Consider the following 13,056-nt stretch of genomic DNA (forward strand, 5'->3'; position numbering starts at 1 on the left):
CGAGCTCTAGAGAGAGAGAGAGAGGGCGAGCTCTAGAGAGAGAGAGAGAGGGCGAGCTCTAGAGAGAGGGCGAGCTCTAGAGAGAAAGAGAGGAGGGGCGAGCTCGAGAGAGAGAGAGAGGGCGAGCTCGAGAGAGAGAGAGAGAGGGCGAGAGGGCGAGAGAGAGAGAGAGAGGGCGAGAGAGAGAGGGCGAGAGAGAGAGGGCGAGAGAGAGAGAGGGCGAGAGAGAGAGAGAGAGGGCGAGAGAGAGAGAGTGGGCGAGAGAGAGAGAGTGGGCGAGAGAGAGAGAGAGGGCGAGAGAGAGAGAGAGAGGGCGAGAGAGAGAGAGAGAGGGCGAGAGAGAGAGAGAGGGCGAGAGATAGAGAGCGAGGGCGAGATCGAGAGAGAGATCGAGAAAGAGAGTGGGCGAGCTCGAGAGAGAGGGCGAGCTCGAGAGCAGAGGGCGAGCTCGAGAGAGAGGGCGAGAGAGAGGGCGAGCCTCGAGAGAGAGGGCGAGCTCGAGAGAGGGGGCGAGCTCTAGAGAGAGAGAGAGAGAGGGGGCGAGCTCGAGAGAGAGAGAGAGAGGGGGCGAGCTCTAGAGAGAGAGAGAGAGAGGGGGCGAGCTCTAGAGAGAGAGAGAGAGTAGGGGGCGAGCTCTAGAGAGAGAGAGAGAGAGGGGGCGAGCTCTAGAGAGAGAGAGAGAGAGGGGGCGAGCTCTAGAGAGAGAGAGAGAGAGGGGGCGAGCTCTAGAGAGAGAGAGAGAGAGAGGGGCGAGCTCTAGAGAGAGAGAGAGAGAGGGGGCGAGCTCGTAGAGAGAGAGAGAGGGGGCGAGCTCTAGAGAGAGAGAGGGAGGGGGGCGAGCTCTAGAGAGAGAGAGGGAGAGGGCGAGCTCTAGAGAGAGAGAGAGAGGGCGAGCTCTAGAGAGAGAGAGAGGGCGAGCTCTAGAGAGAGAGAGAGAGGGCGAGCTCGAGAGAGAGAGGGCGAAGAGGGCGAGAGAGAGAGAGGGCGAGAGAGAGAGAGGGCGAGAGAGAGAGGGCGAGAGAGAGAGAGGGCGAGAGAGAGAGAGTGGGCGAGAGAGAGAGAGTGGGCGAGAGAGAGAGAGAGGGCGAGAGAGAGAGAGAGGGCGAGAGAGAGAGAGAGAGGGCGAGAGAGAGAGAGAGGGCGAGAGATAGAGAGAGAGGGCGAGAGATAGAGAGAGAGGGCGAGAGATAGAGAGAGAGGGCGAGAGATAGAGAGAGAGGGCTAGAGAGAGAGGGCGAGAGATAGAGAGAGAGGGCGAGAGATAGAGAGCGAGGGCGAGATCGAGAGAGAGATCGAGAAAGAGAGTGTGGGCGAGCTCGAGAGAGAGGGCGAGCTCGAGAGAGAGGGCGAGCTCGAGAGAGAGGGGCGAGAGAGAGGGCGAGTCTCGAGAGAGAGGGCGAGCTCGAGAGAGGGGGCGAGCTCTAGAGAGAGAGAGAGAGAGGGGGCGAGCTCTAGAGAGAGAGAGAGAGGGGGCGAGCTCTAGAGAGAGAGAGAGAGAGGGGGCGAGGCTCTAGAGAGAGAGAGAGAGAGGGGGGCGAGCTCTAGAGAGAGAGAGAGAGAGGGGGCGAGCTCTAGAGAGAGAGAGAGAGAGGGGGCGAGCTCTAGAGAGAGAGAGAGAGAGGGGGCGAGCTCTAGAGAGAGAGAGAGAGAGGGGGCGAGCTCTAGAGAGAGAGAGGAGGGGGCGAGCTCTAGAGAGAGAGAGGGAGGGGGCGAGCTCTAGAGAGAGAGAGGGAGAGGGCGAGCTCTAGAGAGAGAGAGAGAGGGCGAGCTCTAGAGAGAGAGAGAGGGCGAGCTCTAGAGAGAGAGAGAGAGGGCGAGCTCTAGAGAGAGAGGGCGAGCTCGAGAGAGAGAGGGCGAGCCTCGAGAGAGAGAGGGCGAGCTCGAGAGAGAGAGAGAGAGAGAGAGAGAGAGAGAGAGAGAGAGAGAGAGAGAGAGGGCGAGCTCGAGAGAGAGAGGGCGAGCTCTAGAGAGAGAGAGAGAGAGGGCGAGCTCTAGAGAGAGAGAGAGAGGGCGAGCTCTAGAGAGAGAGAGAGAGGGCGAGCTCTAGAGAGAGAGAGAGGGCGAGCTCTAGAGAGAGAGAGGAGAGAGGGCGAGCTCTAGAGAGAGGAGAGAGAGGGCGAGCTCTAGAGAGAGAGAGAGGGCGAGCTCTAGAGAGAGAGAGAGAGAGGGCGAGCTCTAGAGAGAGAGAGAGAGGGCGAGCTCTAGAGAGAGAGAGAGAGGGCGAGCTCTAGAGAGAGAGAGAGAGGGCGAGCTCTAGAGAGAGAGAGAGAGGGCGAGCTCTAGAGAGAGGGCGAGCTCTAGAGAGAAAGAGAGAGGGCGAGCTCGAGAGAGAGAGAGAGGGCGAGAGAGAGAGAGAGAGAGAGAGGGCGAGAGAGAGAGGGCGAGAGAGAGAGGGCGAGAGAGAGAGAGGGCGAGAGAGAGAGAGGGCGAGCGAGAGAGAGTGGGCGAGAGAGAGAGAGAGGGCGAGAGAGAGAGAGTGGGAGAGAGAGAGAGAGTGGGCGAGAGAGAGAGAGAGGGCGAGAGATAGAGAGCGAGGGCGAGATCGAGAGAGAGATCGAGAAAGAGAGTGGGCGAGCTCGAGAGAGAGGGGCGAGCTCGAGAGAGAGGGCGAGAGAGAGGGCGAGCTCGAGAGAGAGGGGCGAGCTCGAGAGAGGGGGCGAGCTCTAGAGAGAGAGAGAGAGAGGGGGGCGAGCTCTAGAGAGAGAGAGAGAGGGGGCGAGCTCTAGAGAGAGAGAGAGAGAGGGGGCGAGCTCTAGAGAGAGAGAGAGAGAGGGGGCGAGCTCTAGAGAGAGAGAGAGAGAGAGGGGGGCGAGCTCTAGAGAGAGAGAGAGAGAGGGGGCGAGCTCTAGAGAGAGAGAGAGAGAGGGGGCGAGCTCTAGAGAGAGAGAGAGAGAGGGGGCGAGCTCTAGAGAGAGAGAGAGGGGGCGAGCTCTAGAGAGAGAGAGGGAGAGGGCGAGCTCTAGAGAGAGAGAGAGAGGGGCGAGCTCTAGAGAGAGAGAGAGAGGGCGAGCTCTAGAGAGAGAGAGAGAGGGCGAGCTCTAGAGAGAGAGAGGGCGAGCTCGAGAGAGAGAGGGCGAGAGGGCGAGAGAGAGAGAGGGCGAGAGAGAGAGGGCGAGAGAGAGAGAGGGCGAGAGAGAGAGAGGGCGAGAGAGAGAGAGTGGGCGAGAGAGAGAGAGTGGGCGAGAGAGAGAGAGAGGGCGAGAGAGAGAGAGAGAGGGCGAGAGATAGAGAGAGAGGGCGAGAGATAGAGAGAGAGGGCGAGAGATAGAGAGAGAGGGCTTAGGAGAGAGAGGGGCGAGAGATAGAGAGAGAGGGCGAGAGATAGAGAGCGAGGGCGAGATCGAGAGAGAGATCGAGAAAGAGAGTGGGCGAGCTCGAGAGAGAGGGCGAGCTCGAGAGAGAGGGCGAGCTCGAGAGAGAGGGCGAGCTCGAGAGAGAGGGCGAGAGAGAGGGGCGAGCTCAGAGAGAGAGGGCGAGCTCGAGAGAGGGGGCGAGGCTCTAGAGAGAGAGAGAGAGAGGGGGGCGAGCTCTAGAGAGAGAGAGAGAGGGGGGCGAGCTCTAGAGAGGAGAGAGAGAGAGGGGGCGAAGCTCTAGAGAGAGAGAGAGAGAGGGGGCGAGCTCTAGAGAGAGAGAGAGAGAGGGGGCGAGCTCTAGAGAGAGAGAGAGAGAGGGGTGCGAGCTCTAGAGAGAGAGAGAGAGGGGGCGAGCTCTAGAGAGAGAGAGAGAGAGAGGGGGCGAGCTCTAGAGAGAGAGAGAGAGAGGGGGCGAGCTCTAGAGAGAGAGAGAGGGGGCGAGCTCTAGAGAGAGAGAGGCGAGGGGGGGGCGAGCTCTAGAGGAGAGAGAGGGAGAGGGCGAGCTCTAGAGAGAGAGAGAGAGGGCGAGCTCTAGAGAGAGAGAGAGAGGGCTGAGCTCTAGAGAGAGAGAGAGAGGGCGAGCTCTAGAGAGAGAGGGCGAGCTCGAGAGAGAGAGGGCGAGCTCGAGAGAGAGAGAGAGAGAGAGAGAGAGAGAGAGAGAGAGAGAGAGAGAGGGGCGGAGCTCGAGAGAGAGAGGGCGAGCTCTAGAGAGAGAGAGAGAGAGGGCGAGCTCTAGAGAGAGAGAGAGGGCTAGAGCTCTAGAGAGGAGAGAGAGAGGGCGAGCTCTAGAGAGAGAGAGAGGGGCGAGCTCTAGAGAGAGAGAGAGAGAGGCGAGCTCTAGAGAGAGAGAGAGAGGGGCGAGCTCTAGAGAGAGAGAGAGAGGGCGAGCTCTAGAGAGAGAGAGGAGAGAGGGCGAGCTCTAGAGAGAGAGAGAGAGGGCGAGCTCTAGAGAGAGAGAGAGAGGGCGAGCTCTAGAGAGAGAGAGAGAGGGCGAGCTCTAGAGAGAGGGCGAGCTCTAGAGAGAAAGAGAGAGGGCGAGCTCGAGAGAGAGAGAGAGGGGCGAGCTCGAGAGAGAGAGAGAGAGAGGGCGAGCTCGAGAGAGAGAGAGAGAGAGAGAGAGAGAGGGCGAGATCGAGAGAGAGAGAGGGCGAGATAGAGAGAGAGATCGAGAGAGAGAGAGGCGAGATCGAGAGAGAGAGAGAGAGAGAGAGGGGCGAGATCGAGAGAGAGAGAGAGAGAGAGAGGGCGAGCTCGAGAGAAAGAGAGAGAGGGCGAGCTCGAGAGAAAGAGAGAGGGCGAGCTCGAGAGAAAGAGAGAGGGCGAGCTCGAGAGAAAGAGAGAGGGCGAGCTCGAGAGAGAGAGAGAGGGCGAGAGAGAGATGGCGAGGAGAGAGAGAGAGAGGGCGAGAGAGAGAGATCGAGAGGGCGAGATCGAGAGAGAGAGAGAGAGAGGGCGAGAGCGAGAGGGCGGGTCTCATGTTCCCATGTACGTACAGTAGAAATAACCCAGAGAGACATCATCATAGTTACCATGGCAGCCTGGTCAGTCTTACTGTTCCTCCTCCGGGGGGTGTTACTGTAGGTCGGACGGGTCTGTGATACATGAAGGGATGGACTCATCCACTTTTTTATATACACGTCTGTCAGTTTGACCAAGGCGACTTGTAGATCAATGATTCTGCACAGTCCGACTGCAGTCAATCTCAAACACACACATTGACTCACAAACCCTTGTCCTCTCTCCCTCCACTCTCCCTCTCCTCTCTCTCCTCGCTCAGCATGGTCCCAAGCTAGCCATGTATCTGTATGAGATGCTCCATGACCACAAAGATGCTCTGACCAAAGAGGAGCAGAGTACTGTGGGCAGTTTCATGACATCACTGAAGGTGTGGGGTCATCGCTGCATCCCTCCCAGCGCACCACACAAACCAGACCTGCTCAAGGCTATCAAAGAGGTAACCTTTACCCTGACCCTATAAACTTTACCTAACCCTATAATACGGGCGGGCAAACTACGGCCCACAGGCCGGATCCAGCCCGGGGGAGGTTTGAGTAAAAAAATATATATATATTCCGTAAATCTTCAATTCATAGACTGGGTGTTTATTTGCTTAAATCACTGAACAGGCTTCTATTAAAGCCAGGCTTTTATTAAAGCCAGGCTTTTATTAGAGGCGGGCGGGCTTTTATTAGAGGCGGGCGGGCTTTTATTAGAGGCGGACATCTATTTCCTTAATGTACACAACATATTTTACATAGTTCATTGTTTAACTCCACCATTTATTTCCTGCACTAATGTGTTAATAATTTACACACTGTGTCACGTTTATTTTGTCTTACTATGCCTCAAAAACATAAACAACTTTTCCTTGACTGAATAATTATACTCCTCTTTATCTGTATTTTCATCAGTTCTTACTTTCGCCACTCGGGGGCAATCAGTTAATTGCTGGGGGTCTACTCCCGAAGTTGACTATTTTTGTTCTTGCCAGTTAGCTAGCTGTTCTCAGCTGTTAGCAGCCAATGGCTAGCAGTTTCTTGCTGGCGATAAAAATGGATGATTGTTGTAATTTTTTTGAGTCATTACTGAATTATTTAATGTAACAAATCAAACATTAAATCTTGTAAACAATTCATGGTAATTCATGGTAACAAATCATTTAGACCAGGCGTTTATCTGATGATGAAATGTATACCGTTGCCTGGCTATTAATAGGGACAGGCGGCTATTTGAGACTTGCCGTTTCATTTATATACTGAAACATGTAAAGGTTTGGTTCCATGTTTCATGAGCTGAAATAAAAGATCCTATACATGTTATGGTATGGGCAGGCGTAACCTACGGACAACAAATACACAGTTGAATTTTATCAATGGCAATTTGAACGCACAGAGATACCGTGACGAGATCCTGAGGCCCATTGCCGTGCCATTCCATCCACCGCCATCACCTCATGTTTCAGCATGATAATGCACGGCCCCATGTCACAAGGATCTCTACACAATTCCTGGAAGCTGAAAATGTCCCAGTTCTTCCATGGCCTGCGTACTCACCAGACATGTCACCCGTTGAAGTGTACGACAGCATATTCCAGTTCCCGCCAATATCCAGCAAATTCGTACAGCCATTGAAGAGGAGTGGGACAACATTCCACAATCAACAGCCTGATCAACTCTATGAGAAGGAGATGTGTCAGATCAGATACTGACTGGTTTTCTGATCCACGCCCCTACCTTTTTTTAAGGTATCTGTGTCTAACAGAGACATATCTGTATTCCCAGTCATGTGAAATCTATAGATTAGGGCCTCATGAATTTTATTCCAATTGACTGATTTCTTTAAATGAACTGTAACTCAGTAAAATCTTTTGAAATTGTTGCGTTTATATTTTTGTTCAGTATAAATTTAACAGAACTCTTGAAAGTTTAAAATTAGATAAAAAGTACATATAAATTATAATGGACCTATACTGAGTTTACAAAACATTAGGAATACCTTCCTAATATTGAGTTGGATTAGGGCTCAACAGTTTCCTGTATCAAGAATGGGTTAGGGCTCAACAGTTTCCTGTATCAAGAATGGATTAGGGCTCAAATGTTTCCTGTATAGAGAATGGATTAGGGCTCAACAGTTTCCTGTATCAAGAATGGATTAGGGCTCAACAGTTTCCTGTGTGTATCAAGAATGGATTAGGGCTCAACAGTTTCCTGTATCAAGAATGGGTTAGGGCTCAACAGTTTCCTGTATCAAGAATGGATTAGGGCTCAACCGTTTCCTGTATCAAGAATGGATTAGGGCTCAAATGTTTCCTGTATAGAGAATGGATTAGGGCTCAACAGTTTCCTGTATCAAGAATGGATTAGGGCTCAACAGTTTCCTGTGTGTATCAAGAATGGATTAGGGCTCAACAGTTTCCTGTATCAAGAATGGGTTAGGGCTCAACAGTTTCCTGTATCAAGAATGGATTAGGGCTCAACCGTTTCCTGTATCAAGAATGGATTAGGGCTCAACCATTTCCTGTATCAATAATGGATTAGGGCTCAACAGTTTACTGTGTGTATCAAGAATGGATTAGGGCTCAAATGTTTCCTGTATAGAGAATGGATTAGGGCTCAACAGTTTCCTGTATCAAGAATGGATTAGGGCTCAACAGTTTCCTGTGTGTATCAAGAATGGATTAGGGCTCAACAGTTTCCTGTATCAAGAATGGGTTAGGGCTCAACAGTTTCCTGTATCAAGAATGGATTAGGGCTCAACCGTTTCCTGTATCAAGAATGGATTAGGGCTCAACCATTTCCTGTATCAATAATGGATTAGGGCTCAACAGTTTCCTGTGTGTATCAAGAATGGATTAGGGCTCAACAGTTTCCTGTGTGTATCAAGAATGCTCCAACACTCAAAGGACATCCAGCCAACTGGACACAACTGTGGGAAGCGTTTGAGTCAACATGGGCCAGCATCCCTGTGGAACACTCCAACGAACTGAGGCTGTTCTGTGGGCGTTCCTCAGAACAGGTGTTCCTAATTTACCCTGACCCTATAACATCACTGACCTGACCCTATAACATCACTGACCTGACCCTATAACATCACTGACCTGACCCTGTAACATCACTGACTTGACCCTGTAACATCACTGACCTTACCCTGTAACATCACTGACCAAACCCTGTAACATCACTGACCTGACCCTGTAACATCACTGACCTGACCCTGTAACATCACTGACCAGACCCTGACCCTATAACATCACTGACCTGACCCTATAACATCACTGACCTGACCCTATAACATCACTGACCTGACCCTATAACATCACTGACCTGACCATGACCCTATAACATCACTGACCTGACCATGACCCTATAACATCACTGACCTGACCCTATAACATCACTGACCTTACCCTGACCCTTTAACATCACTGACCTGACCCTGTAACATCACTGACCTGACCCTGTAACATCACTGACCTTACCCTGTAACATCACTGACCTTACCCTGACCCTGTAACATCACTGACCTTACCCTGTAACATCACTGACCTTACCCTTACCCTATAACATCACTGACCTTACCCTGACCCTGTAACATCACTAACCTTACCCTATAACATCACTGACCTTACCCTGTAACATCACTGACCTTACCCTTACCCTATAACATCACTGACCTTACCCTGACCCTGTAACATCACTAACCTTACCCTATAACATCACTGACCTTACCCTGTAACATCACAGACCTTACCCTTACCCTATAACATCACTGACCTTACCCTGACCCTGTAACATCACTGACCTTACCCTGTAACATCACTGACCTTACCCTGTAACATCACTGACCTTACCCTGACCCTGTAACATCACTGACCTTACCCTATAACATCACTGACCCTGACCCTATGACATCACTGACCTTACCCTGACCCTGTAACATCACTGACCTTACCCTGACCCTGTAACATCACTGACCTTACCCTGTAACATCACTGACCTTACCCTGACCCTGTAACATCACTGACCTTACCCTTACCCTATAACATCACTGACCTTACCCTGACCCTGTAACATCACTGACCTTACCCTGACCCTGTAACATCACTGACCTTACCCTGTAACATCACTGACCTTACCCTTACCCTGTAACATCACTGACCTTACCCTGACCCTGTAACATCTCTGACCTTACCCTATAACATCACTGACCCTGACCCTGTAACATCACTGACCTTACCCTGTAACATCACTGACCTTACCCTGACCCTGTAACATCACTGACCTTACCCTGTAACATCACTGACCTTACCCTTACCCTGTAACATCACTGACCTTACCCTGTAACATCACTGACCTTACCCTGACCCTGTAACATCACTGACCTTACCCTGACCCTAAAACATCACTGATCTTACCCTGACCCTGTAACATCACTGACCTTACCCTGTAACATCACTGACCTTACCCTGTAACATCACTGACCTTACCCTGTAACATCACTGACCTTACCCTGTAACATCACTGACCTTACCCTGACCCTGTAACATCACTGACCTTACCCTTACCCTGTAACATCACTGACCTTACCCTGACCCTGTAACATCACTGACCTTACCCTATAACATCACTGACCTTACCCTTACCCTATAACATCACTGACCTTACCCTGACCCTAAAACATCACTGACCTTACCCTGACCCTGTAACATCACTGACCTTACCCTGTAACATCACTGACCTTACCCTGTAACATCACTGACCTTACCCTGTAACATCACTGACCTTACCCTGTAACATCACTGACCTTACCCTGTAACATCACTGACCTTACCCTGTAACATCACTGACCTTACCCTGTAACATCACTGACCTTACCCTGACCCTGTAACATCACTGACCTTACCCTGTAACATCACTGACCTTACCCTTACCCTATAACATCACTGACCTTACCCTGACCCTATAACTGCTGCCAATGACTGGAACGAACTACAAAAATCTCTGAAACTGGAAACACTTATCTCCCTCACTAGCTTTAAGCACCAGCTGTCAGAGCAGCTTACATATCACTGCATCTTCCCCTACTGTATTTATTTATTTTTCTGCTTTGCACGCCATTATTTCTACTTTGCACTTTCTTCCTCTACAAATCTACCATTCCAGTGTTTTACTTGCTACATTGTATTTACTTTGCCACCATGGTCTTTTTTTGCCCTTATCTCGCCTCATTTGCTCACATTGTATATAGACTTATTTTTCTACTGTATTATTGACTGTATGTTTGTTTTACTCCATGTGTAACTCTGTGTTGTTGTTTGTGTCGAATTGCTATGCTTTATCTTGGCCAGGTCGCAATTGTAAATGAGAACTTGTTCTCAACTAGCCTACCTGGTTAAATAAAGGTGAAATAAATAAATATAAATAAAACAAAAACATCGCTAGCCGGTCTGGCCAACGGTTAGGGTTCAACTCTGGACCTAGAACTGTCTTGATGAGTCCTGGGTTAGTCCCAGCCCTGTCCCGTTTAATCTCACACGTCCCAGCCCTGTCCCGTTTCATCTCACACGTCCCAGCCCTGTCCCGTCCCAGCCCTGTCCCGTTTCATCGCACACGTCCCAGCCCTGTCCCGTCCCAGCCCTGTCCCGTTTCATCGCACACGTCCCAGCCTTGTCCCGTCCCAGCCCGGTCCCGTTTCATTTCACACATCCCAGCCCTGTCCCGTCCCAGCCCGGTCCCGTTTCATTTCACACGTCCCAGCCCTGTCCCGGCCCAGCCCGGTCCCGTTTCATCTCACACGTCCCAGCCCGGTCCCGTCCCAGTCCCGTTTCATCTCACACGTCCCAGCCCGGTCCCGTTTCATTTCACCCGTCCCAGCCCGGTCCCGTTTCATCTCACATGTCCCAGCCCTGTCCCGTCCCAGCCCAGTCCCGGTTCATCTTACATGTCCCAGCCCGGTCCCGTTTCATCTCACACGTCCCAGCCCGGTCCCGTCCCAGCCTGGTCCCGTTTCATTTCACACTCCCAGCCCTGTCCCGACCCAGCCCGGTCCCGTTTCATCGTACACGTCCCAGCCCGGTCCCGTCCCAGCCCGGTCCCATTTCATTTCACACGTCCCAGCCCTGTCCCGACCCAACCCGGTCCCGTTTCATCTCACACGTCCCAGCCATGTCCCGTTTCATCGTACACGTCCTAGCCCTGTCCCGTCCCAGCCCTGTCCCGTTTCATCGCACACGTCCCAGCCCTGTCCCGTTTCATCTCACACGTCCCAGCCCTGTCCCGTTCTAGCCCTGTCCCATTTCATCTCACACTCCCAGCCCTGTACCGTCCCATCGCACACGTCCCTGTCCCGTTTCATCGCACACGTCCCAGCCCTGTCCCGTCCCAGCCCTGTCCCGTTTTACCTGTCACGTCCCAGCCCGGTCCCGTTTCATTTCACACGTCCCAGCCCTGTCCCGACCCAACCCGGTCCCGTTTCATCTCACACGTCCCAGCCCTGTCCCGTTTCATCGTACACGTCCTAGCCCTGTCCCGTCCCAGCCCTGTCCCGTTTCGCCTGTCACGTCCCAGCCCTGTCCCGTTTCATCGCACACGTCCCAGCCCTGTCCCGTTTCATCGCACACGTCCCAGCCCGGTCCCGTTTCATCTCACACGTCCCAGCCCTGTCCCGTTCTAGCCCTGTCCCATTTCATCTCACACGCCCAGCCCTGTCCCGTCCCATCGCACACGTCCCTGTCCCGTTTCATCGCACACGTCCCAGCCCTGTCCCCCCCCAGCCCTGTCCCGTTTTACCTGTCACGTCCCAGCCCGGTCCCGTTTCATTTCACACGTCCCGTCCCAGCCCGGTCCCATTTCATTTCACACGTCCCAGCCCTGTCCCGTCGCAGCCCGGTCCCATTTCATTTCACACGTCCCAGCCCTGTCCCGTCCCAGCCCGGTCCCGTTTTATCTCACACGTCCCAGCCCGGTCCCGTTTCATTTCACCCGTCCCAGCCCGGTCCCGTTTCATCTGACATGTCCCAGCCCTGTCCCGTCCCAGCCCAGTCCCGGTTCATCTTACATGTCCCAGCCCGGTCCCGTCCCAGCCCGGTCCCATTTCATCTTACATGTCCCAGCCCGGTCCCGTTCCAGCCCGGTCCCATTTCATCTCACACGTCCCAGCCCGGTCCCGTCCCAGCCTGGTCCCGTTTCATTTCACACGTCCCAGCCCTGTCCCGACCCAGCCCGGTCCCGTTTCATCGTACACGTCCCAGCCCGGTCCCGTCCCAGCCCGGTCCCATTTCATTTCACACGTCCCAGCCCTGTCCCGACCCAACCCGGTCCCGTTTCATCTCACACGTCCCAGCCCTGTCCCGTTTCATCGTACACGTCCTAGCCCTGTCCCGTCCCAGCCCTGTCACGTCCCAGCCCTGTCCCGTTTCATCGCACACGTCCCAGCCCTGTCCCGTTCTAGCCCTGTCCCATTTCATCTCACACTCACAGCCCTGTCCCGTCCTATCGCACATACCCTGTCCCGTTTCATTGCACATGTCCCTGTCCCGTTTCAGCGCACACGTCCCAGCCCTGTCCCGTCCCAGCCCTGTCCCGTTTTACCTGTCACGTCCCAGCCCGGTCCCGTTTCATTTCACACGTCCCGTCCCAGCCCTGTCCCATTTCACACGACCCAGCCCTGTCCCGACCCAACCCGGTCCCGTTTCATCTCACACGTCCTAGCCCTGTCCCGTTTCATCGCACACGTCCCAGCCCTGTCCCGTCCCATCGCACACGTCCCAGCCCTGTCCCGTCCCAGCCCTGTCCCGTGTCACCTGTCCCGTCCCAGCCCTGTCCCATTTCACCTTCACGACCCAGCCCGGTCCCGTTTCATCTCACACGTCCCAGCCCGGTCCCGTCCCAGCCCGGTCCCGTTTCATTTCACACGTCCCTGTCCCGTCCCAGCCCGGTCCCATTTCATTGCACACGTCCCTGTCCCGTCCCAGCCCGGTCCCATTTCATTGCACATGTCCCAGCCCTGTCCCGTCCCAGCCCGGTCCCGGTTCAATTTACATGTCCCAGCCCGGTCCCGCCCCAGCCCGGTCCCGTTTCATTTCACACGTCCCAGCCCTGTCCCATCCCAGCCCTGTCCCGTTTCATCGCACACGTCCCAGCCCTGTCCCAGCCCTGTCCCGTTTCATCTCACACGTCCTTGCCCTGTCCCATTTCATCTCACA

At 53.7% G+C, this 13,056-nt stretch overlaps 1 protein-coding gene across 3 annotated transcripts in view; it reads left to right on the forward strand.

Annotated features, from left to right (window-relative positions):
* Positions 1 to 13,056, forward strand: part of lyst (lysosomal trafficking regulator) — a 215,517-nt gene that overhangs the window by 159,756 nt on the left and 42,705 nt on the right. For all 3 annotated transcript variants that reach the window (XM_045702248.2, XM_045702249.2, XM_045702250.2), the window contains one exon: positions 5,131 to 5,307. In XM_045702248.2, the coding sequence (XP_045558204.1) occupies positions 5,131 to 5,307 (177 nt within the window). The remainder of the gene's footprint in view (positions 1 to 5,130; positions 5,308 to 13,056) is intronic.

This window comes from Salmo salar, chromosome 19 (genome assembly GCF_965601325.2).
Source record: "Salmo salar chromosome 19, fSalSal1, whole genome shotgun sequence".
Taxonomy (NCBI): Eukaryota; Metazoa; Chordata; class Actinopteri; order Salmoniformes; family Salmonidae; genus Salmo; species Salmo salar.